At 33.0% G+C, this 24,687-nt stretch overlaps 3 protein-coding genes across 4 annotated transcripts; all 3 read left to right on the top strand.

The window, feature by feature from the left end:
- The first annotated feature begins 4,443 nt into the window (after positions 1 to 4,443).
- LOC145571497 (cationic peroxidase 2-like) lies at positions 4,444 to 5,821 on the top strand. Its single transcript, XM_081630530.1, has 4 exons — positions 4,444 to 4,700; positions 4,790 to 4,969; positions 5,055 to 5,217; positions 5,329 to 5,821. Exons 1-4 carry the CDS (start codon positions 4,464 to 4,466, stop codon positions 5,730 to 5,732), a joined length of 984 nt encoding a protein of 327 aa, XP_081486656.1. The 5' UTR covers positions 4,444 to 4,463; the 3' UTR covers positions 5,733 to 5,821.
- Positions 5,822 to 10,158: 4,337 nt separating this feature from the next.
- Positions 10,159 to 11,953, top strand: LOC145571498 (peroxidase 57-like). The gene is made up of 4 exons (XM_081630531.1): positions 10,159 to 10,569; positions 10,690 to 10,869; positions 11,054 to 11,219; positions 11,349 to 11,953. Exons 1-4 carry the CDS (start codon positions 10,345 to 10,347, stop codon positions 11,756 to 11,758), a joined length of 981 nt encoding a protein of 326 aa, XP_081486657.1. The 5' UTR covers positions 10,159 to 10,344; the 3' UTR covers positions 11,759 to 11,953.
- A 5,228-nt stretch (positions 11,954 to 17,181) lies between these two features.
- On the top strand, positions 17,182 to 23,504 carry LOC145571500 (protein NETWORKED 4A-like). 2 transcript variants are annotated; one of them, XM_081630532.1, is made up of 5 exons: positions 17,182 to 17,355; positions 19,594 to 19,677; positions 20,151 to 20,259; positions 21,115 to 23,056; positions 23,161 to 23,504. In XM_081630532.1, the coding sequence occupies exons 2-4, from the start codon at positions 19,663 to 19,665 to the stop codon at positions 22,764 to 22,766; spliced, it is 1,776 nt and encodes a 591-aa protein (XP_081486658.1). In that variant the 5' UTR covers positions 17,182 to 17,355; positions 19,594 to 19,662; the 3' UTR covers positions 22,767 to 23,056; positions 23,161 to 23,504. The 2 variants fall into 2 exon arrangements, with proteins under 2 accessions (XP_081486658.1, XP_081486659.1); XM_081630533.1 differs by having other exon boundaries at positions 23,216 to 23,504.
- The last annotated feature ends 1,183 nt before the right edge of the window (positions 23,505 to 24,687 follow it).

Below are 24,687 nucleotides of genomic sequence, written 5' to 3' on the forward strand. Positions count from 1 at the left end.
TTGTTATTGGCTTAATGTCAATATATCATATATGTACTCAAAGTTATTAAAGAGTAATTTAGAAGACACTAGAATCTAGTGAATAACTGAATACTACTAAGGTTCATGGGGTATATCCGTACATGGTAAATTTGAAAATTTTAATAGATATATTATGAATAACGTAATAACTCAGGATATCTTGTGAAAAAACCGAAAAATAAAACAGGGAGGGGGGTACTACTTTTATATCGTGGGCTCCGTAAATGATGACTAAACGGAATCATTTACAGTATTGGGCTTATGTGATTAATGAGCCCATCACAAGCACATTGCGACACAAGTATCAATTCGGTCTAACCTCTAATGGAGGTTGAAGGACAACAGCAACCATTCTTCTCCATTTTAGGTACCTTTTCTTGTTCTTTTCTTTTGTAATTTTATATTTTCATGGTTTTGCTTACTTATAGTCCGATTTCATTTTCTTGGAAAAAATTGTTTATTTTGTTGATAATAAAATACGAAATTATAGTTCTAATTTTAGATTTCTGGATTTGTGAGTGCTGTTTAAAAGTTTGTAAATTTATGTTTAGTTGGAAAAGAGAATAAAGAGAATTTTTGTTTTCAAATGTTATAGAAATTGCCAAGGGAGAGGGAACAATTGGGAACACAACATTGATCACAAATTTTTTTAATTTAATATACAGAGTAAATTTGATCCTATATGCGATATCATGGTGCTGCTCTCGAAAAAAACACCACATTCAAAATGAAAGACATATTGTTCCAGATAAAATAATCCGTAACGTGTTAGTAAACATGAATGTTAAATAAAATAATCGAAATACGTGTTATGATTTCTAGGGATGTCATGGTAATAATTGAGTGGGGAAAATAGAAATGCAAGTATCAATCCTTGTTACATCCAAAGAAAAGGGGAAAAAAAGAGATAAATGCATATATTGTTGGCTGAAATTTGTTGTATAACCTCCGTTTCATATTATTTATAACGATTTGACATGAAATAGAGAGGAAAAATGTCTAGTCTTTACAGATAATATGAAACGGAGGTAGTATTATTGATGATTTGATGAACCATGAAAGCGAATTGGACCTTAGTTTCTGTTAAATTAGAGAGGAAAGTGAATAGAATGACTTGTTTATTATTCATCAATAGGTAGAGTATTTATACAAAACTTAAGAACATAAGATAGGAAACAATCTTCCTAAAAGATATACTTAAATAATATCTTAACATATAATAAACCTAAATATATTATTCTCCTAATAAGATCAATATGGAAAATATATCACACATATATTTTCTGATATTATCTCTAACAGTTTCTCACAATTTGTGATATTAGAATTCATTTTTCTTCATACCCTTTTCTACGGTTTAGCCAAACATCAATTCGAATTATCACTCAATCTCCTTTACCTGCTCTTGCTAATTTGGGGTAGTGTTGTTTAAGACTTTAAGCTATATCTTAGCTTTTTTTGATGAAAATCATGATCACTATTAAGTGTGGCTCATAAGGATTTATAAATTTGATCTTGTAATTGCGTAATGATAATAACCTTTAAATTAGAGTTTGGTAATTGTTGTAATAAATATTATATCTTAAATATTACTTAGTCATTTCTTGATTTCTAGTATCAGGGTATTTCTGTTTTGGTATCTGTTAAATGATTACTCTCATGAGCTACAATTCGTGTCTGATAAAACTACTTTTGGTCAATCACACTTGATTTCAGCATATGCCTACTACAGGTATTTGAAGATAATAAAGACTACTGGCCCTTTTTTTTGCCGATGTCTGGTCAAGAAATTTCTCTTGTAAGCTGTCACCTTTGTACTAGCATATTGAACTTGTTTCGATATGTAAGTCATCTGTGCAAATGATAAAACTCAACCGACATTATTTGTATTTGGAATTTACAAGGATCATAGATTCGTAGATTAACATCCATGCTGCTAAATGATTCAGACATCCATAAAACATGTGAACTTGTGTGTGAATATTTTCTATCTTGATTCTGTGGAAATTCAGCTTTTTTTGCATGCCACAAAATGCTAGCACTCTATAGGGTAAATCGAAGATTAAAAAATTGTTGGTGCATTCGTTTGCATTGCAAATGTTGAACTTTAGTTTCCTACATATTGTTGCTGTTTGCTGATGGTTATTCTTTACCACTTGTCAGAAAACTAGGTTTAATTTGCAGAGAATGCAGGATACCAACTGGATTCTGGAGTCACCACTTCTCTCCTCTCCTTTTATTTTTCCTCTTCTGTAACGTTCAGTTGGCACAATATCATTAGCTATTTAATAATAAGCTGGCTGCATTTTTCTAATTTGATGATGTTTACAGCTTCCTTATATTTCAATTAGTGAAGTAGTATAAATTCTATGTTTTGGCAGCATCAGCATACGAACCAGCAATTGATGACATTAGAGCTACTTACCCTATGGAGGATGCAGCTTGCACTCTATGTTTCTTTGTTTTCATTTTGGTTGGTCTAGGAACTGGATGGCTGGCATGAACTCGATCATTGCCTGTTGAACTTTTTCGCCAAATGTACTGCATATTAATGCATCTGTCAAGGCACACCCATGGATACTTGATGGCAGTGTAAATTCATCCCCTCTCAATATTATTTAAGCAAATCTCTTTGTTGTATCCTATGTAATTCTGTATCTGATAGTGCCTACAGAGGCAATCCCTAAATGGAATTTTTGGTCTTTTGTTTTCAGGGACCAACAAAAAGCCACTACATTAATGAGTTGGTTCAGTACTCTATGGAATGTGTGGTCTTCACTTGAATACTTAGCATCTGTTCTCTTCACCTTATTTACACTTAATTCATGTCTAATAAATTTAAATAAGATAAGGTCTAATAAGTTCATATGAGTATTATATAAGGCCTAATAAGTTTAGAGTCTTTAGATATGATAAGGTAAGAGTTGATGAGTTCAGATAATAGAAGGGCTTTTTATATTCAAATACTATAGGGGGTAATAAGCTCCAATCTAAAATAGTATACTCCAATGCCTTTTGAAGAAGCTTGCAGAATTTCTTTTGTTCTGTTAATTACTTCTAGTCTTATAGGAATATAATTATCTTGGTTTCTTATTATTTGTGGTCCTTACTTCTTAAGCTCTTTCTGTGTCTTTTTTCTGAAATTCTAGTCAGAACTCGAAAATATGATCTCTTCTACTTGCATGGAATGTGTAAAATCTGTTACTTAGTTGTTAGTTGAAAGGGAAACTTTTCTATCTGAATGCCAGTTACTATATCTAATTTAGATCCTTACAGTTTCCCTTGTGCCATCTTTCTGTATTATGACCATCATTTGCTGCATTAGTGTTTAATGGTATAAAAAGTGTGCTTTCTGTGAGTCCTAATGTCTTTCTCCCTATGCATAATCTTCTCATCTTCTCATACAAGTGGAGTGTCTTCCCAGATTATGGTTTGCTTTAGGTACTATCATTTTCCTAAATTTATTTCAAGGCTGTCTTTCAAGTGGCTTTGGTCGTTGACACCCCGACATGAGGTCACAAAATTCCTCAATTCCTTGATTCAACAGCATTTGGCTTATACATTGTGTTGGCACCGTCTTATACTCTTAGTATTCAGTTACTCGAGTCAGATCATTTAGCTCCCCTTCTGTGATGGGCATCCATTCTCCTGTGGCTTCTGATATGGCTTCACTGAGGTGAATTATGTAGGAATTCAAAATAAATTTGTAAAAGGTCAAATGAGGAGATATTGTAATCTAAAAGGTTAAAATTTGTCTTAAAATTAATGTTACTCTTCTTCTGTGCAGGTCATGTTTTTTGAGCTGCGTTGAAAAGTTTTTGAAGGGGAAGATAGTACTCCGTAGTTGGTAGCAATACAGATGGATCCTGAATTAGTGAAAGCTCGCAAGCTGGTGCACTTGTTGTAATGGCGCGAGCTGCTCTTGAAGATATGTAGAATTCATCTTAAATTTTCATGGTCAATCAGTTTTTTTGCTGATTTGAGGTGGTATTAATTTATGGATTATCTAATATAATTACACACAACTAGAGCAATATACAAACATATACCCAACTAATGACTTTGTAAAAATAATTAGTGATATAGGTAATATACGGAGTATATATCTTGGATTGTTTATTTTTAATTCAGAAGAAAGAACAAATTAGACCATTTCTCCCAAGTTAATTACTGTATTTTCATAGCAAACTTGTAAAATAAAATAAAATAAAATAAAGCTAGTGTTATCTACTTATCTAAGACTGAGAGCACGTCAATAGGCACTTCTATCCCACTTTCAGTAACAATCGTGTGCACAAGTTAATAAGAAATAAAAAGTCCACTTCAAATTTTGAATGAAGTTTAAGGCTCTTAATTTGGCTATATATACTCAAAGATTTCATTGATTTTTCTCCACACTACAATATATAATACCAATTCAAGTAGTAAAAAATTTCAAAGTTATGGCAAGAGCAAAATCATCGACAATGGCGCTAGCCCTTGGGCTCCTAGTGATGACCCTTGTTGGGGAGTGCTATGGCCAATGTGGTGACAATTTCAAGGTTGGTTACTACGATGGCAAGTGTGGCAAAGTCAATGTTGAGGCCATTGTTTTCCACGTCGTCAAGAAGCATTTCAATGAAGACAAAGATACCATTGCTGATCTTATTCGCTTACAGTTCCATGATTGCTTCGTTAGGGTATGTGCTTGATCATTCTAAGTTGTATTAAATATTTTCTAAGCTTACTCTGTTATAACTAATTTACGTATTTCAACTTATATAAACAGGGGTGTGACGCCTCAATTTTACTTGAAGGTGAAGACACTGAGAAAACTGCACGTAACAACCTTAGTGTTGATGGTTACGATATCATTGAAGATGCTAAAGTTGCCCTTGATAAATACTGCCCTGGCGTTGTCTCTTGTGCTGACATTATCGTCCTAGCAGCAAGAGCTGCTACGTACTTGGTAAGTCTATACCCCTTTTTGTTCCACTTGACTAATAAAATTATTTCGCGTATTTTATTAACTCTTCTTTACCATGCATATACAGGGTGGAGCAGATTGGTACGCAGTCGAAACAGGAAGAAAAGACGGCCGTACATCACTAGCAAGTGATGCCAAGCAGCTTCCAAGACGCGATATTCCAATCCCTGCTGCTGTCGATTTGTTTGCCAGTTTTGGATTAGACACACACGATTTCGTTTATCTTTTAGGTAATTAATCACTCTGGGATTGAGATTGAGATTGAGATTTCAATGTAAGTTGCACGGTATTTTTGTAACATATAATTAACTAACTATTGGCAAATGAATATATATATACAGGTTGTCACACTGTTGGAACTGCACACTGTGAAAACATCGAAGACCGTCTATACAACTTCAATGGGGGAACAGACCCTACCATGAACTCTGATTTGGCCTCTTCCCTAAAATTGAAATGTCCTCGAAACGCTAACTCGACCGAGGAAGCATTCCTTGACCAAACTTATGGTAGCGAATTCGTATTGGACAATGCTTACTTCAAGAGAATAATAGAAGGCAAGGGAATTCTTAAAGTTGATCAAGAATTGGCTCTTGATCCTTTGACTAAGGACATTGTCGTCCAAACGGCTGCCGACGAGACGATTTTTAGAACTAGAATTGGTCCATCTATGCGCAAAATGGGTTTAATTGGAGTTCTTACCGAAGGAGAAGTTAGACTTGGAACTTGCAAGAAGGTTCGCTAAGGAGTTTTGTTCATCACAAATTGGCTAATTGCCTAAAGTGTCACTAATTATATTAACAATCATTTGATTGATACCTTAATTACTTATTTATTATTGCATGTTAATGAGGGTTTGTTGTATTTGTTCATGTTTCTTTTGATGTAATGTTATGTTTCTCTAATGTTGGGAATTATTGGTGTCTCCTAGGTATTAGGGGACTAAGTTATTATGGTATGTAATTCTATGTCAAAAACTCTTCTAGCAAATTAATGTTAGAATATTAATAAAACTAATTCAAATCTCAGCTCGTCTATTGTTTGATCGGGCTAACAAGTTCTTTGAAGGTAGTTTTTCAAGCTAATTAAGGCGACTTTATGGAAAGGGTGAACCTTTTTTTTATAAAATATAAAAACCTATTTTGGCCTTAGCACATTTCATGTGCGATTGGCCACACAATGTGGTCGTTTGTAAAATAACAAAGTAGGGAGAATACCTTTTTTTCAATGAGGAATTACACTTCAATACCTTTTTCTTCTTTTTCTTTGGTAAGGAGAATTCCCTTACAAATAGGGAGAATAAAACTCCTCTTACAGGGGTGAAAGGAGAGTCTCAAACTAATTAGGCCAAACTTGATTCTCATCGTGGTAAAAATTGTTACAAAAGATGGTTTGATGATTTTTATTTTTGTCCAACAAATGAAGTATTATTAGTTACATAACATATATAGAAGTTCAAAAGAATTTGCCAAAAATATAGTCAAAGCCAAAAATATAGTCAAAAATTAAAGGGTTTTTTTTTTTTTTTTTTTTTTTTTGAAGGGAAAAAAAAGTAAAGGAAATTGATTTATTGATTATATATATATGGTTACAAACAATAACAATCAACCCGTCAAAAATAAATAAATAAATAAATAAAACAATAACAATCAAATCATAAGAAATGATAGAAAGGTGTTTTTTTTTTTTTTTTTTTTTGAAAACTTATAGAAATTAAGTTAGTTCATAGATCTGTGACCAGGCCCGTAGAATAGCATGTGCAAGGTGCCCTCTTGCACAGGGCCCCCAATTTAAAGGGGCCCAATTTTGTTCAAAAAAAAAAAAAAAAAAGTAAATTCTCTTGTTTTTAAGGCTAAAGCAGGCAATCAAGCAGCAGTAATATTAATCACGAATATATCACGCTAATTTTTTCCATTTTTTCCTCTTTGTTTCAACCTTCCATATTAATTGCTCCAATTTCCTGAATTTCTCCATAATTACATCAATCAATTCTATGGAAAATTGTATAGCATAATTTCCATTCAAAAATTTTCAACGGAAAAAGAAATAAATTCAGTCAAATTCAAGTTATTTTTGTTATATAACAATGACAATGAGAAATCAATATCAATCTTCCATAATTATATTCAATCATCTTCATCTATTCCCAATTAATACAAATCATACAATTATACAAAACAAAAAACGAATCGAAGGCTTGAATCAATTTTTTTTATCTTTTTGAGGGGAACGAATTGAAGCAATTGGAAGGCTTGAAGGAATAATAATTGAAGCAATTAATTTCAGTTCTTTGTTCGGTTGTTCATGGAATCGATTTAAGGTAATTTTTGATTTTTTAAAAAAATTATTACTGGTTTTTAAGCAATTGAATAATTGAAGTATGAAAATATGACGTCGGCTCATCAAATCATTCAATCTTCCCAGACATTAATATGTGTAATATCTTTGTTTTTATTTGATCTTATCACTTGCTCGGTAATCGGTATTAATGTATTATTTGCAATTTTGCACATTATTTAAAAAATAGGAGGGAGAATGTTGGTTGATGATTTCTGATAGAGTATAATTATTTCTGGTTTTGATAATGTCAACTGAATCAATTTATAATTTTTTTTTATTAATTTTTTTCTTGTTTTGATAATGTCAATTGAAGTAATTTTTAATTTTAACACAAATTGATTTATTTATACTTTATACTATTTTGTATCTAAGTATTTTTTTTTTCTTTTGAAGGTCGAAATTGTTCTTATAATTCTGAACAAAGATTGATAATCAACGATATGGAGCAATTCTCCAATTGAATATATCACTGCAAAATGTATATATAGGAAAATTGTGCATTGTCTAAATTATAGATTTAAAAAAATTGTATAATTTTTACATTATTAAGGGCCCCTTTTTCGATTTGGAACAGGGCCCCCAAAATCATTGCTACGGCCCTGTCTGTGACCAAATTATGTTAAACGATCTAACAAGTTACCATCTCAATGATGACGACTTTCTAGTAATTAATCAATTATGAATTTGTTCGTCAAAAAAAAAAAAAAAAAAAAAAAAAAAAAAAAAAAAAATCTGAATTTGTTATTGTAATATTGTGAAGGGTAAAGTAGTAATACAATTTTTTTCAATTTTTAAAATAATACTAACTCCATTCTATGAATATTACATCACTTGCCTAAGTTTCACAAATATTGAAACATCTCAATTCAACTAATTAATCAATAATGAATTAATTGGGTATTTAGCAATATTAAAAGAACAAGGGAGGTATATGTAATCCTTTGTTTATGCATGGATAATCAATCGAAAGTATAGCTAATAAACTTCATACACTAATCTGTAACACTATAATAGTAAAACGTTATCAATAATTCCTCTTTAAATGCTTATCGGTAACACTGATTATGCAGTTTAAATAATCCCAATTTTCATTGCCAATAATCATATTATTTGAACGTGTCACACCATTGAATAATGGTATGGCGTGTGGCATATAAGAGTGAGTATTTGGGTATTTTCTAAAGAAAAAGTTGGTGTATAAATTAAATAGTTTAAGTTAAGAAAAATAAGACAAACACTTACTAAATGATCATTTGTTTAATTAATCTCATATTATTGGACCTAACTCGATCGATCTATTGAGAGAGAATTGATCTATATATCTTATTCCATATATAAGTGGTATATATATATATATATATATATATATATATATATATATATATATAATACAATAACTAGGGTTTGCTTAGATAATTAACAATAAACCCTACATCTAGAATATTCCGAAATGATATAAGGATAATGGATATCCACACAATATTTTTATAACACTCCCCCTTAGATGTCCATTATCGAAGATTGTGCCTCGTTAAAACCTTAATAGGAAAAACTCTATGGGATAAAAACCTAATTAAGGAAAAAGAGAACAACATTCTTCGTGATACGCTTGAGATGCCGCCTCATAAAAAAACCTTACCAGGAAAACCTAATGTGGGACAAAACCATGGTTAAGGGAAATAAAAAAAGTGCAGCGCATATTTTCTCCCCCTGATGGATACATAACTTGAGATCTTCTAGTCCCGCATCAATGAATCCGATATAGCTAGGTGTCTTCTCATATGTAGTAGAGTATCATTCCTTGCTCTTCAATCCTCCTAATTCGATTTGCATCTTCAAGTCTTCACGTATACATATAAAGTGTCTTCATTTCACCATATATGGATTGGGATATATCATTCCAAACCTCTGTTTGAATAAAGTTACTTTAATTTAAAAGTTAAATTTATGCATTTACGCCTTCTTTTAGAGGTCGTGAATAATAGAAATTGATGATTATTATTTGATCAAACATTCATTAATAATAATTTGATGACAAAACTTGATAGTATTAATGTCGTTCTTCAATCTCATATGAATCATAACATAACACATGTAATTATATACATTGATCATGGTTCTCCTGGACCATAAGAAACCATCATCAAGCATAAGTATCCATTAATATTCCTTAAACATTTCATAATTGACATGATAGTTCTCTTGCAAATACAAATAGTAATTATCACTAACTTTTATATGCTCAATCTTCAGGTTAAGATGTTAATGATGTAGTCACATAAACTAAAAGTTTGATAATAATTACAACACAAAATATAAAATTTGTAGAGCTGGATATATAAATACGTCATACATAAGTTCTTCGGGAATTAATCAATGAAAACTAAACTAACAGTCTAACACCCTCTTTTGGCTACCATAATGAATCATGTCATGAGAATAATCATATTTATTTAAGACAAGGATAATTAAAAAAAAAAACAATCCACATATTATCTTAGCATTGATCTATCTTTTCGATTAATAGCCGGCTATTTAAAATATACTTCGTAAAAGCATAAAAGAAGTGCAAAACCAATGATGTAGATAAAATATGATCTCAAATCTTGAGTAGTTACATCCCAATTATATGCATTTATATAAACAAAGAAATGGGCTTTCAAAAGATAATCATATCAGAATGCCGGTATTTTTACATAAAATTATCAAGCTGACTATTCTTCTTGGCTAGGCATTAGCTATAACAGCTATGTAATTGACCAAGTAGTGCGTATCAGAACTAGAGATCTTGGAGTAGGCATTACCTTGAACCTAAATAATGCACGTTAATTGTGGTACAACTAGCCAACTCTTCATTAAACGTGACAACAAGTTACCAAATTATAAAAGCTTTAAAATTCAGCTATAATTACCCCTAGAATTCATACATTTTCTTCACACAACAAAAAATCAAAAAAAAAAAAAAAAAAAAAAAAAAAAAAAAAGTAATAATTCTAGTTTTAGTGTTAAAAGAAGATATGGCAAGAGTGAAATCTTCAAAGGCAGCACTAGCCCTTGTCCTCCTTCTAATGACCCTTGTAGGGGATTGTTATGGCGCCCTTGAATTCGGCTACTACAAGAAGAGATGTACCAAAGTCGATGCTGAGGCCATCGTTTTCTCCGTTGTTAAGAAGCATTTCGATGAAGATAAAGATACCGTTGCTGATCTTATTCGCTTGCAGTTCCATGATTGTTTCGTTAGGGTGAGTGACAACTAACGTTCATTAATAATTTAAATTATTAATTACAACGAACCCTTGTTATATTTTATATTATGTACGTAGTATAATAATGCATGTATTGATGATAAAAATAAAATGTAGGGTTGTGATGCATCAATTTTGCTTGAGGGTCAAGGGACCGAGAAAACTGCACCCCCAAACCTAAGTGTTCGTGGTTTTGATATCGTTGAAGAGGCAAAGGTTGCTCTTGATAGACGATGCCCTGGAATTGTCTCGTGTGCTGACATTATTATCTTGGCCGCTAGAGATGCTACATTCTTGGTAAGCCATTAAGCCTTAATGTTAAACCTAGAACATTTAATTTTACCTTGTTAAAATTTTATATGGCCTCTCAAATTTACAATTTGATAAACTCAAAAGTTAAACAAGGGAAACATGCAATATATATGTCTTAAAAGTAATTACATATTTTTTAATTTTCTTTGCTAATTCTACTCTACTCCAGGGTGGAGCATCTTGGTACAACGTAGAAACTGGAAGAAAAGATGGTCGTATATCAAGAGCGAGTGAAGCACTTCAATTGCTTCCAAAGCCAAGCATCCCAGTCCCCCAAGCTGTTAAATTGTTTGCTCAACACGGCTTAAACACCGAGGACTTTGTATACCTTCTAGGTAATTATTCGTGTTCATAGGAGGCATGTAACACACACAAGAGTTACATAATGAACAATATATACTAGTAAAGCTTAATCATAAATAACGATATATAGTAATTTAATCACGTGTATATTTGTTATACAGGTTGTCACACTGTTGGAACTTCACACTGTGACAATTTTCAAGACCGTCTATACAACTTCCACAATACTGGGAAACCAGACCCAGCCATGTCCCGCGGCTTGCTCAAATCCCTAAAGAAGACTTGTCCACGCAACACCGTGTCTAACAACGAGGCATTCCTTGATCAAACTAAGAAAAGCGAATTCGTTATGGACAATGGTTTCTTCAAGAAAATAATGAAAGGTGAAGGTATTCTTGAAGTTGATCAGCAATTAGCTATTCATCCTTTGACTAAGGACATTGTTAGGAGAGCTGCGGAGGACAATAGGGTATTTACGACTAAAATCGGTCCGGCTATGCGCAAATTGGCCTTAGTCGGAGTTAAAAATAATGGTGAGGTTAGACTTGGAACATGCAAGAAGGTCCGCTAGAAAAATTCGAATATTAATTAACCACATTTTTAACTTACATTCATTTGATTGTACCTTGATTATTTCATTGTATTGCTTCAATTTCTTTAAGGGATTTTTGTTTGAATTCATTATGTACTTGTTCAAGTGTTTTTTCACTGTTATATTAATGCAATATTATTAATAAGATTACTATACTTATAGTTGTGTCTTTAATTACTTCCTTGTGAATAATGTGGAATTTTAAATCTTATGATAATATACTTTAATAACGCCATTATTCTAATGCTAATGCACTTTAATAGTTAAAACCTTGAGATTGTTCGAGGATTATTGATGGTGATGAATCTCGTCAAAACAATACTTTTCTCAATTTCCTCTACAGTATATAGAACATACAAATGATACAATCATGTACAATATTAATAGCAACTTAGCAAGTCTGGGCCGTCTGGGCTAACAAGTCCAACACGATAAATAGGCCCAAAAACATGTGATGAGTTTCAAGGTTGTGTAAAACGTCAAATTAAGGCAAAACAGCTACTCCGTAGAATCTTCCTATTACATACGAAGTACGTAGAAGGTAGAAGGTCCTCGCCCTAAGGTAGAAGGTCTCTCTTGAGTCATGACAACCTTTGGACTCCCACATCTGATCCAAGACCTTTGTTTCACTTTTTTTACAACAAAATCTACTGCAACCCGACCATTATTATATTACTCTATTTTAACTTTTAAGCTTGTATTTCTTAAAATAATTGAAAATAATGTGAATACTTTGTAACCTTAGAGTTTGAGAGATTGTTATATACACCCGGGTGTACGGTACACTCAAGGGTTTTTGTTTGTTCATTGTTCCTATCTTTCTTTTTCTTCTTCTTATAAAAAAGTAGGAGATTGCGCTTATAAATAGTGCACAAACCTATATACCCTTCAAAAAATTTGTCTACATTCCTACCCTCATATGTAATTTCTTATATTTATGTCCTTACATTCTTACCCCTATATGTAATTTCTTACATTTATGTCCTCCCACGTGTACAAATGTAATGAGTGTTGAACTTTCTCTCTCTTTATATTTATGTACTTTTATATTATTTATTGGAATTATAGGTAAATATATTACAGGTAAATTTAAAGTTCACGTCTCATAATCGAAATTAATAAGATGATTCCATTAGATGGATGAATTTGAAAGATCTTTCTACTCAATTGATTAAATTAAATGAAAAATGAAATAATAAAATTTAAAATGTTTGATATTTGACGGGGCTATAGTTTAATTGCTTGACAACTTTATTAACTGGACAAGCAAAAGGTTGTTTTTTTGTGAAGATCAAAATTAACGACTTACACATAACTGTATTTAAATGACATTGAGACCAATGAAATGAATCTGATGATTGTGCCGAAGTAGATGTATTAGGAAGAAAGGAAACCAAACTGACTACAGTGAAGAAAAAAAAAAAAAAAAAAAGTCAAGGGAATTATCAAGGGTTTAAAGGCTACAATTGAGGCTGCATAAAGCTTTTTCTATTGCATAACCAAATCCACGTTTTTGAAGAAAGTTGCTAATGCAAGCTGATATTTTCTTTGATTGACTGAATGTTAATGTGTTATGCGAGTCGGTGTAACTGTTTCTCCTTTTTAGTTTCATATATAGTTATTCTCATAAAATTTATGCAGAGTAAATTACTAGGTTGGGTGAGAGTATACACTTGCAAATAATAAATGCTGCGGAAAACTTTTTCATTATTATATGCATATGCAATGTTAAATTACTTTTATTAGTATATAACATGTATTCTATGATTTTTGAATTATATTTAATCTATACCTAATTAAGGAATTATATTTAATCTATTCCTAATTAAGTTTGTAGATATTTTTGCAATATTGCACTATTGAATGATGTTTCCCGAGGAAAAGTTGTAAACAACTGGAAAAAGTTGTGTAAGAAAAAATAAGAAGTTTAAACTACACATTTCATTAATTTATCAAACTATTTTCCCTAATAACCTAATGTCGTGGAGAGTTTAAATACTACCCAGGCCAATATAAACATCATAAAAGGACAAGTCACTTCACGCGCATTAGTTGTCCTGATAAAATGAGCAATAATCATTAAAATGAACAAAATAATACTCTTAGATGCACTGTGACACCGGTGTATAAAACAATTTCCTAGAGTTTATAGTTTTGATGAGTAAGCAAATAAATGCAAAGCACCGGGTGAGGAAATTTTTGTATAATGACACCAGTACACCACAACTGGCCACAACTACAGACAGAACAAGTCACATGGACGAGGATAGTCATTCATGAAGTATCTTCCTCAATAAGACAATAAGTCAATAACCCATTTTTTTACACTTTATTTCATTCATATGTTATTTGATCAGAGTATTCAGCAATAATTTAAAGTACTTCGTTTTTTTTGTTGGTATTAAATTGTACAGATCCTTCGTACATTATTTCCTGTTTGCTTGTGGAGAATTTGTACCGCAATTGTCCGAATACTCGGCAAAATCTGAGTCAGATTAAACAATTGAAACACCAATTCAACAATCTACTTAAATAATTGGGAGCCTATTTCAAATGTGGTCTAATTTTATTGTGCTTTTTATTTTATTTTTTTATATGTATATGTAGTACATTACATGGTTTTTTTTTTTAAAAAAAAAAAAAATTGTAGTACATTACATTTATTTATAATTTTATATATGTTGCCGGCCTTTTGTACTCATCCATCTCAAGAAGTTTACATAGGTTGATAAACAATATGGGGTGCTTAACAAACCTTTATTTGAACTTAACTAAGTTAATCGAAATGTACTTCAGTAATACTACTCCCTTCATTTGTGAATGTGTTCACTGTTCACAGATTGACTTTTAGCATAACTTTAACGAGTATTTCTATGCTATATAATAAATATCATGTTAATAAGTACGAGTAACATTTTGGATTTATCTTGTTGCACATTGTCGAAATACCTAGTATAATGTTAATATACAAGTAACTGTGTTAGAACTTATTTTTGTTCTAAATTCAACTTGGATAGCTAGTATTTATTAACCCTTAAGGCAACTTATTTATTTTTCATAAATTTGTCTTATTTATATAAACTTATTACTCCCTCTGTGTTTTATAAAGTGTTACACTTTGAGTAGCATATAATTTTAGGTAATTTAATTGACTTAAATAAAAATAAGAGGTAAGTGGGTAGTTGAAGTATTAAAAAATGATAAATGAAATATAAGTAAGAGCATTCACAATGACTAGCAACACCTCGTTATAACTTTGGGTTGCCACATCATTATTCTCAAACTTCATCATTTAAGCTATAACCTCTACAATGACAACCTGTAACCTTTATGCAATAAAAAAAATGTAAATATAAATAAAAACATGTAAACAGTAAAAATAGGAGAAAGTAAATGCATAAAAAAATCAATTTATCTAGGAAATTTTGTGAACAACTACCGCAAAAGTTCCAACTTTTGCGAACAACTACCTTTATCTTTTTTTTTTTTTTTTGCGAACAACTACTACAAACTTTGTATTTGTTTTGTTACCACTACCAGTTAACGATGAACGTTTGCTTGCCGTATGTGGAGCCCACCCTAATTCGTTCAATACACAAATAAATGAACAATTAACCAGAAAATCATAAGAAAGATTAAGAAAATGAACAAATATTAAATGTTTTTTCAATCCTTATAGCTTGAATTCGATCTCTAGGTGAGCAATTTCACCTATGCCTTAAAATTTTTCGAATACAAACATTCAAAGAAATAGAGAGTATCTAGTTAGGGGAAAGATCGTTAATATAAAGGAGAGATAGTTGGAGGGAAAAGGACGAAAGGTGGGCCCCACATACGGCAAGCAAACGTCCATCGTTAACTGGTAGTGGTAACAAAACAAATACAAAGTTTGTGGTAGTTGTTCACAAAAAAAAAAAAAAAAAAAAAAAAGATAAAGGTAGTTGTTTGCAAAGTTGAAACTTTTGCAGTAGTTGTTCGCAAAATTTCCATTTATCTAATAAAAGTGGCTTTAGGTACAATGAAATTACATAGTTTTACAACCCTTGTAGCTCCACATTGGCTAGCTAGTAGCTCTAACTATTTAGAAATTTCAAGCATAAACTTAAAGGTGGGCATGGGTCGTGCCGGCACGCGGGTGGCACGAGCCCGATACGGCTCGGCACAAGCTCGCTAGCGGCACGGCGGCCCAAGTGTAGGCCGTGGCACGTGCCGTGAACAAACTTTTTAAAAATAGGCACGGCACGAGCACGACAAGCGGCACGGTCAGTCGCCCGTGGCACTGCCCGCCGGCACGCCACGCCACCACGGTATATATATATTAAAAAAAATTAAAAAAACTGGGGCGGCCCGTTGCTCGGCACGGCACGGCCCGGCCCGCCAAGCACGTGGGTCGTGCGGTGCCAGGGGATGGGGTGTGCTAAAAATTGGCACAGCACGGCCAAAAGAAGCAAGCACGACCCGCGACAGCCCGGCACGGCATGATGCCCACTTTTACATAGACCTCTTATAAACCATTATGGATGTTCTAATAATTTATTGAAAAATAATGAATATGAGAGGAAATAAATAATTAAAAAAATAGTAGTGGGTTTGGGTAAGGAGCATGAAGAAAGATACTCTCTCCGTCCCCAAATGATTTTCCTATTTGACTTTTTACGGTCTCCAAGACGTGTCTTAAAACGTTTATATCTCCCTTTTCATACTGGTAAAAATTATAAAAACTTGATATTAATAATATACACAATGCGATGAATTCAATAAGATACCCACATGAACATATAATCCCTTACAGATTAACGAGAATTTATAGTCAAAGCTTTTAAAGGTTGACCCAAATATTCAAAATGGAAAAATCATTTGGGAATGAACAAAGGGAGTATAATAATAAAATGTAGTTTTTTGTCAAAAAAAAGAAATGTAAGATGTACTGTAACACTTATTAAACACACGGCGGGAGTAGCAACTATTTTCATTTATGTGTCATCACTTTAACTTGTACTCCATATATGTTTAAATTTTACTCCGTGCATTGATATACTCATATACATACAAAAGAGAAACATTTCGCTTATTTAAATATAAAAGAAGTATTACCTCCGTTTCTTATTAATTACAATTTTAAGGTATTATTTATGAGATATAAAATATTCAAAAGTTACAAGTAATACGAAGCGGAGGTAGTAACTCAAAACCCCTCACAAAAATTTAGATACGAGTACAAGGCAAACATTAAGCAACGATTGTGACTAAAAGAATTACTCACACCTTGTTGATTTGAAAAAAAACAACAAAAAATGGTGGGAAAGAGGGGAAAACGAGTAAAGTTGACCCAATAAAAAAAAAAGGAGGCTTAAACTTTTATACTCGTATAATTTTCCGTAAGACAGGGCCAAATTCAGAAAGTGTGACAGAGGTTTTTACAAAAAGGAAACCTGATTAACCCTCTATCTTTCTCTCTCCTCTCTCTCTCTCCTTCCTCTAAGAGAATTGATTGAAGAAGAGCTTCACTTTCTATCTCCAATTTGAATGACATGCTTCTTCAATTACTTTCCAACTGATTTTGGAAATTATTTCAGGTTCTTTTTCTATTTTTATTATCATTTTTTCCGCACTTTTCTCTTCTTTTTGTTATCATTATACTCTTATTCTTGTCATTATAATTACAATTATTACATTTTTTGTTTCTTTCCTTTTGGATTTTTTTTTTATATATACATAATCCCAAAAATACCCAACATTTTTATGTTTATTCAGGATTTAATTTCGCAATTTCAGGTTTTGTTTCACATTTTGAGAATCACCCTCTAGATTTTAGGGCGGTTGTAAGACAATGTTCTATATTTTAGGGAGAAGGGTTTTTAAATTTTGGGTAGTTTCTTTTCAATTTAGATAAAATAAATAGGTAAATTTACTATTTTATACTTAAATTTCTGATATTTATTGTCTTTGTTATTGCACTACTCTTAATTTTCACATTTATATACAAAAGTTCTTGTCTTTAACTTTTTTTTTGATGAACAATTGAACATACCCTGTTCATTTACCAGATTTTTCTGGGATCGGGAATTTTATTTTTGAATATATGAATAAAAAAATTTAAACTTGTATTAATTATGGGGTAGTTGTCATTGACAAATTCTAGGAAACAATCGCATTTCACTGGGTTGACTACTGGCACGTTCTTTTCTTGATTGAGCTTTCTTATTTTATGTATTAATTTATACTTTCGGGTTTTTTTAATGTTAAAGAGATTATACATTAAGATAGAATTAGATTAAATTAGTTTAATTGTTGATGATTATCGAGTAATTTGAACACTAATTGTTGGAGGCCACGCATGACACATGTTGTTGCACAAATGCCTGCGGCTAACGACGTTACTTGGTTTTATTGGACCTCTTCTATACGTGTTCTATCTTGTTATTATTATCGTATAATTTAATGTTGTTAATCGTTATTTTATTGCTCGTTTTACTCCCTCCGTCTTTATTTAGTTGTCACATTATTGTATTAGTATGGAATCATACTATTGTTTTCGGGCTGAGGAAAGGGGTAATAGACTAGTAGGGGGATGTTGTATAATGAGGGAGAAATTTCCTTTGAATTCACTAGTGGAGACCTCGGATAATTGGATGGAAATAACTTTTGTGCCATTGTACAAGGAAGTTGATGTTTGTAAGAAGCTTGATTTTACACATGCACCGAACATTGAGATGTTAGAGAGTTGATAACAATGAGAATCATAAGGAAATTGAAGAAATAAATGGGTGTTGTATATGCACCAATGAGTTAGAGCAAAACGTATGTGTGTAGCAACCATTTACGGCAAATTATTAGTTGATATGATGGTGAAAATTTGAGGAAAGACGACAAAGGGTCTAAATGTGTGTCCTCTAGATTGTTAATAGCTACTCTTGGTTGTACCTAATAGGCTAATAGACTCTTCTAATTATCATGTTCTCGAGTCTGTAGGTGAGAGTCGTGAGACTAATATTTGCTTGTTTTACAAATATTTTGGCGGTATTTTTCCATGTTGAAAACAACTAATGAATATGTGTGCTCAATTATTCCCTGTTTATTAGCAACAAAATAGACACAATTTATCATGAGTATATTTTATCTTTTACTTTATATGCTCTTAATTGCCTACATGTTAGAATTTTGAGTTAAAATTTGTGAAACCTTGATCTCATCTGCTTATATATTTTTTAACAAGAAAAATTGACTCACAATCACAAGCTCATGTCTAGAGCACCCTAGCTAAATGAATTAATTTAAATAGCTGAATTCTTAACTTGTCTTAATTAGTGAGGGTATAGAAAGAGTGTTGATCTGCTTCTGTTTCCCTGGTTATTTCAGTGGCTGCCGAGGGGTTTTGATTTTAGTTTCTGTTTGCCAGATTTTGGTTTTGTTGTTTGTAGCCCTGCTCCTTGTTAGTGATATTGTATATCATTATAGCTTTGTGCTGCAAATTTTTCTGTAATTCTCTTTGATAATTGATGCTTTTGTGAGTGCATATCACTTTGGGTTATGAGAACTGTTTTTGCAACAATATGCACATGTGGGAATATTTTTTGAAAATACCTTTGAGAAGTTAATGATACACATTACAAACTACTTAGTATTCTATTACTAATTAATGATAGTGTAAGGGGCTCACTAAAGATTGATAACATGAAAGGAACTGCCTTTTGTATGTGTTATGAGAGATGCAGCTATATTCTTTCCTTTCTTACTCCCTCTCTTTCTGTGTTAAGTTAAGTGTGTTATGTGAAGTTGTTGAAATGCTTATCTGCTATTAAATCTCTTTGCAGGTTAAATTTCCAATAGCACATTTCCCCTTTATTGGATCTTGTTCTCTCTAGGATAGCAAGTTGAAAGAAATGGCTACTTCATCGGTAAGAAGTTATACTTTCTCTGTTTTTTATTTGGATTTTCCATGTCAAAATAACAGGATTCTCTCTTACCTAATTGTGAAGGTCCTTTGTTTTGCTTTCTTTTCTTGTAAAACTCTGATGTACACCATTAGGTTTATCTTTTCTGCCTATGCTACTGTATTATCATCTTCAATCACTTATTAATTTACTATTATGGGAATCTACAACATAATTATTATCTTTTATGGTAGCGTGATAATTCAACTATTGTTTTCATCCTATGCTCTACCTTAGTGTTTCATGATACGGAGTACTAGAAAGTGAAACACTGTATTTATGAGAGGACCCTTCAAGATATCTAATGTCTGGCCAATAAGAATTTTTTTATAAAAAAGGACCAAGAGTATGTTTTACTCTTCAGTGTAGATTTTTCATGACAGATCCACCCAATTCTCATGTGACTAGTCATGATATTGATTTGTTAATGATCTTAGGTATCTTCAAAGAGTCCTTTTAAAGGATCAGAATCAAGAAAATCAAGTTCTTGGTGGTGGGAAAGTCATGTTGGAAGGAACACAAAATGGCTTGCTGAAAATTTAGAGGGTAAGTAACTTATGCACTTGGCTTTAAGCATTTTCTTTTATCACACATTTCTTCCATCTAGTTAGCTACCACACCTGATATACCACACTATATAATCATTGGCATTTTAGCATCTAATTTCTTATGTGATATCAAGTTATGCTGGTAACTGAAATGTGTGTCTGTGGAAATTCGGTTTTTATGCCTCAGCATATAATGCTCTGACAGTATTAAAGTAAAATTGTAGAAGGCCAACCAGCTCATTCCCAAGACTGATGTGGTCTAGGAGAAATTCTAGGGAAGGGCTTAGTTTGCACTTTGCAGTCAAGCACCACTTCGAACCTTCCCTACCATTAGGTTTGGGATAATGATTTCTAAGTCATCATCCTCATGTTTTTAATTTTTCATATTTTTTGGCTTTTCTGAAAACAATTATGGGAAACATGTTAGCTGGATACTGTGTTGTCAATCTATTTGGATGGCCGGATTGCAAACTTGCAATTGACTACTACATTCAAATATTTGCGCTAACTTGGCTGCTTTTGCTTCTGTTTTTGAAAGACTTGTAGCATCTTAATGCTTTTGAGTCGCTTTGTATATACTTGAGACCTTTTTATTTATGTCAATTCACAATTATGTAACCTCAATGGTATAGCACTTTCAATGGCATGCTTCTCATGTAAATAGATTAATTTACTAATTGATCGATGTCTTATTGTATTGTGTCCAGTGAATTATCTAAAGTATATGCTAATGATGTAAAAGATTCCAATTTTAACTTCTGCGGATGAGTGCATTTGCAACTCAGTACATAGTGAGAACTGAACAGTTAAGTCTTAAGATAGTTGTAATGATGACTTAAATCCTTTTCTGCAGAGATGGAGCAACATTACAAACGTATGCAAAAGTTGATCGAAGGGGATGGAGACTCGTTAGCAAAGAAGGCTGACATGTATTATCAGAAGAGGCCTGAATTACTATCTCATGTAGAAGAGTTCTACCGGATGTACAAGTCACTTGCTGAGCGTTATGAACATTTGACTGGAGAAGTGCGGAAGAACATTCCGACTGACCTACAATCTCAGGGGTCCATGGGATCAGATGCCAGTGCTGATGTGACTTCTGTATGGTCCCCTCAGGATCAAAAGTTTATTCATCGGAAATCTGGTCCTCGAGCTGCTGGCTTTGACTTTTTTCTTGGTCCTAAGAAAAGTAGCACCGATCGATCTGCAAAAGGAGATGAAACACCTTCAGTGTCAGACTCCGAGACAGAATTTTCAGAATCTGATGTGTCCTCTTTATACAGCTATACTGGAATATCAGTGAACACTGGTGAAGAGGAGGTGCAGTCAAGGCCTTTGGAATCAGAAACTGAGAGTTGTGATGTGGAGAAGATGCAGGTGCAGCAGCATGAGAATCGTAATGGATCCTTGAGGAAAATCAGTAGTGGCAATTTTGATGATGTGCATTCTAAGATTGCAGATTATGAAGACGAATTGAAAATGGCAAGGCTTAAAATTTACCAATCAGAAGAAGAAATAGCTAACTTGAAAATAGAACTCTTGAAATTCACCAGCAATTCGCTAAATGAGTATCCTGGGGTGGAAAATAGTGATTCCACGGAAAAGTTTGATCAGGAAACGGGTGAAAGTAATGTGCTAGAAGTAGATGTTTCTCAACCTGAACAAAAGATCCGGACACTATCTGAAGAGTTGAGAATCACAAAGGGGAGACTTCAAGCTTTAGACAAAGAGATGGCTCATTTAAGAAAAGAGAACAAGGATTCTTCTGACAACATACGGAAAATGCAGGATCTGCTTAAAATGGCTCAGAAGGAAGCTGCTACATGGAAAGCGAAGATTGAATCTGAGAAACGACAGGCAGTCAAGTTGCAAGAAAGGATTGCAAGGTACAAAACTAGTTTAACAGATCGAGAAAATGAGGTTCGGGATTTGAAAGAAGTGATCTCTGATGCTAATCGTAAGTATCAGCTCCATGCTGAAATAACTAGATTGACTGACGAAAAGACTCGCTTGGAAGAGAAGCTTAGGGAATGGGAAATGAATTGTCATTCTCTGGAAACCCAGCATGGGGCACTGGAGAAAAAATTAAATGATGAAATTGAACACCTGAAAGCGGATATTACTGATAAGACGCATAGGCTAGAAATGCTGGAAAGCGACCTTGATGCATACAAGCTAAAATATGAAAATCTATCAAGTGAAAAAGATGAGCTCAACACTGAACTGAGTGCAAGTAATGACCAAATTGCTGAAATGGAAAAGCGTCTGCAACAGCTGGTTGCTGAAAAGGACGAAACAAGTATAGTGGTGCAGGAATTAAATTCAAAAGTTGAGGAACTTCGAGAAGAGGTTGAGAGACAGAAAGCCTCGATGTTGGAAACCGCTGAAGGAAAAAGGGAGGCAATCAGGCAGCTATGTTTCTCCCTTGAGCATTACAGGAATAATTACCAGCACCTTCGACAAACTTTCACAGGGTTCAAGCGGCTTCATGCTTTTGCATCTTAATATTTTTTGCTTTCCTGGATAGAGAGATGCGAAGACCTCTTTTTTCCTGAGGGTTTGCATATAGATCTATAAGATGGATTTCCATTTCTTCATTGATTTTTGTACATATATCATCAAGGAATCGGTTTTGGTTTTCTTCTTGTTCCTTTCTTGTTGGGTTTGAAGAATCAGAACTTGTCATGAGCATGCTCACTTGTTAGGTTAGTCATGGCCGGCTTGCTGACCGTCATCCTGATGGAACTCAGTTTAGAGTGGACAAACAGCAGCTTTTACTCATTTAACTATATAAGGTTGGTGATTCTTTGTCACTGGTATATTTCGGATGTTTAATACAAAGTACTTGGTATTTGATTTTTTTGGACAGACCTTGAATTAAACTTGTTTCATCTTATAGGATGTTTCTACTCTTTGTACTCTGAATGTCTGAGAGGTGAAGTGGTGCTGTGCAGGTCCATACCCACCGATGGAGGCTGTAGAAATGGTGTCGTTCGTTTGGAGCCTCGGCAATTATATAATTTGACAATAACCTTATTGCTGCACATTGAACATCAACATTGTATATTTTCATCTACTTTCTTTGGTTTGCTCCTGTTTTTAAACGGAGGTACTTTGTTGTGTGAGATTGATATACCTTGTAAAAAAAAATATGTTTATGAACGTTGACATAACATGAATAGAAATGGTTCGCGCCCGGTGCCCAGCCCTGCATCTTCCCTATCTGGCGTGTTAATGTGTGGAAGTGTACATGAACTGATGAACATTGCATATGAAGCCTGAGCTTCTTTCTTTTATTTTTTTATTTTTCAATGTGGCGAAGGCTCTTTTAAGGGTTTGTTCTCTTCACCTTGTTGGAGAAGGCTCTTCTAAGGGCTTGTTCTCTTCACCTTATAAAAATAAGTTTTAGGTCTATTAAGTTAGATTAGTTCATGTTAATTACAATAAAATCTAATAAATTTAATAAGTTTAATAAGGTATAATAAGTTCAATAAGATTTAATTTAGGGCCTATTCTATTCAGCTTAATTTCAGTTTAGTTCAGCTTCAATCAATTCAGTTCAGTTTCTAGTTTCCATCTCTCATAAACAATTCATTTCAGTTCTATTCAATTCAGCTCCAATCATTTCAGTTCAGTTCAATTCAGTTGTTTTCAGTAGATCAAAACAGACCCTTAATAACTTCCAATAAGTTAAAGAAAGTCTTATAAGTTCTAATCAAGTCTAATAAGATTTAATATATTTTAATAAGATCGAATAAGTTCTATAAGTTCAATAAAATTTAATAAGTTTAAAGAAAATAATAACTTCTATTAAGTTCAGTTCAAATTAGTTCGGATAATTTCAGGTCCAATAAACACACCCTAAGTTGAAACTTAGCACAGAACAATTACAAATCAGCCTGGATTAGTGGGCATGGTTTACGAGGGAGGAAGAACCCCTGGCCTTATCCGAATTAATCCTACAACCTTAAGGTTGCGTGGTGCATGGAAAGCCGTAGCTTGACAAGCTCACATTCCACGTTGGTGGGAAATTGTCTGGCTTTGCCTCGCTCGAAGTAATCAAGTAAACATAGTCTAAAATGGCCGTTGAGGATTATTACTACCTACTGCCAAAATCCAAAGACCATCGAAGAGGCTAAGACATGTCAAATACAACCACCTAGTAGTGCGCACGTGCGTGATGGCTGGCTGACAAAGCTTAAACTTTATTAGCTGATGTTTTATGACGTCATTCTTTTTAATGAATGTAGTGCCGAGTATGAATGAGTACATTGTTTTAAAATTCCTACAAAAATTTACGCTTTCTAATTTTATGCGTTACGTTATTTGGCCTTTTCCCCATCGAAACTAATTTTTTTTTTTTTTTTTTTTTTTTTTTTTTTTTTTTTTTGTGCTGCAAACGAGAGGCAAGGCCCCATCGAAACTA

This window comes from Chenopodium album, chromosome 12, assembly GCF_948465745.1.
Source record: "Chenopodium album chromosome 12, dcCheAlbu1.1, whole genome shotgun sequence".
Lineage (NCBI taxonomy): Eukaryota > Viridiplantae > Streptophyta > Magnoliopsida > Caryophyllales > Amaranthaceae > Chenopodium > Chenopodium album.

Excerpts from the sequence above, each read along its gene's own strand:
- LOC145571497 (XM_081630530.1), top strand. The coding sequence starts at position 4,464 with ATGGCAAGAGCAAAATCATCGACAATGGCGCTAGCCCTTGGGCTCCTA. Across the intron at positions 4,970-5,054 it reads CAAGAGCTGCTACGTACTTG|GGTGGAGCAGATTGGTACGC; the intron begins GTAAGTCTATAC and ends ATGCATATACAG. Across the intron at positions 5,218-5,328 it reads CGATTTCGTTTATCTTTTAG|GTTGTCACACTGTTGGAACT; the intron begins GTAATTAATCAC and ends ATATATATACAG.
- LOC145571498 (XM_081630531.1), top strand. The coding sequence starts at position 10,345 with ATGGCAAGAGTGAAATCTTCAAAGGCAGCACTAGCCCTTGTCCTCCTT. Across the intron at positions 10,870-11,053 it reads CTAGAGATGCTACATTCTTG|GGTGGAGCATCTTGGTACAA; the intron begins GTAAGCCATTAA and ends ACTCTACTCCAG. Across the intron at positions 11,220-11,348 it reads GGACTTTGTATACCTTCTAG|GTTGTCACACTGTTGGAACT; the intron begins GTAATTATTCGT and ends TTTGTTATACAG.
- LOC145571500 (XM_081630532.1), top strand. Across the intron at positions 20,260-21,114 it reads GCTTGCTGAAAATTTAGAGG|AGATGGAGCAACATTACAAA; the intron begins GTAAGTAACTTA and ends CCTTTTCTGCAG.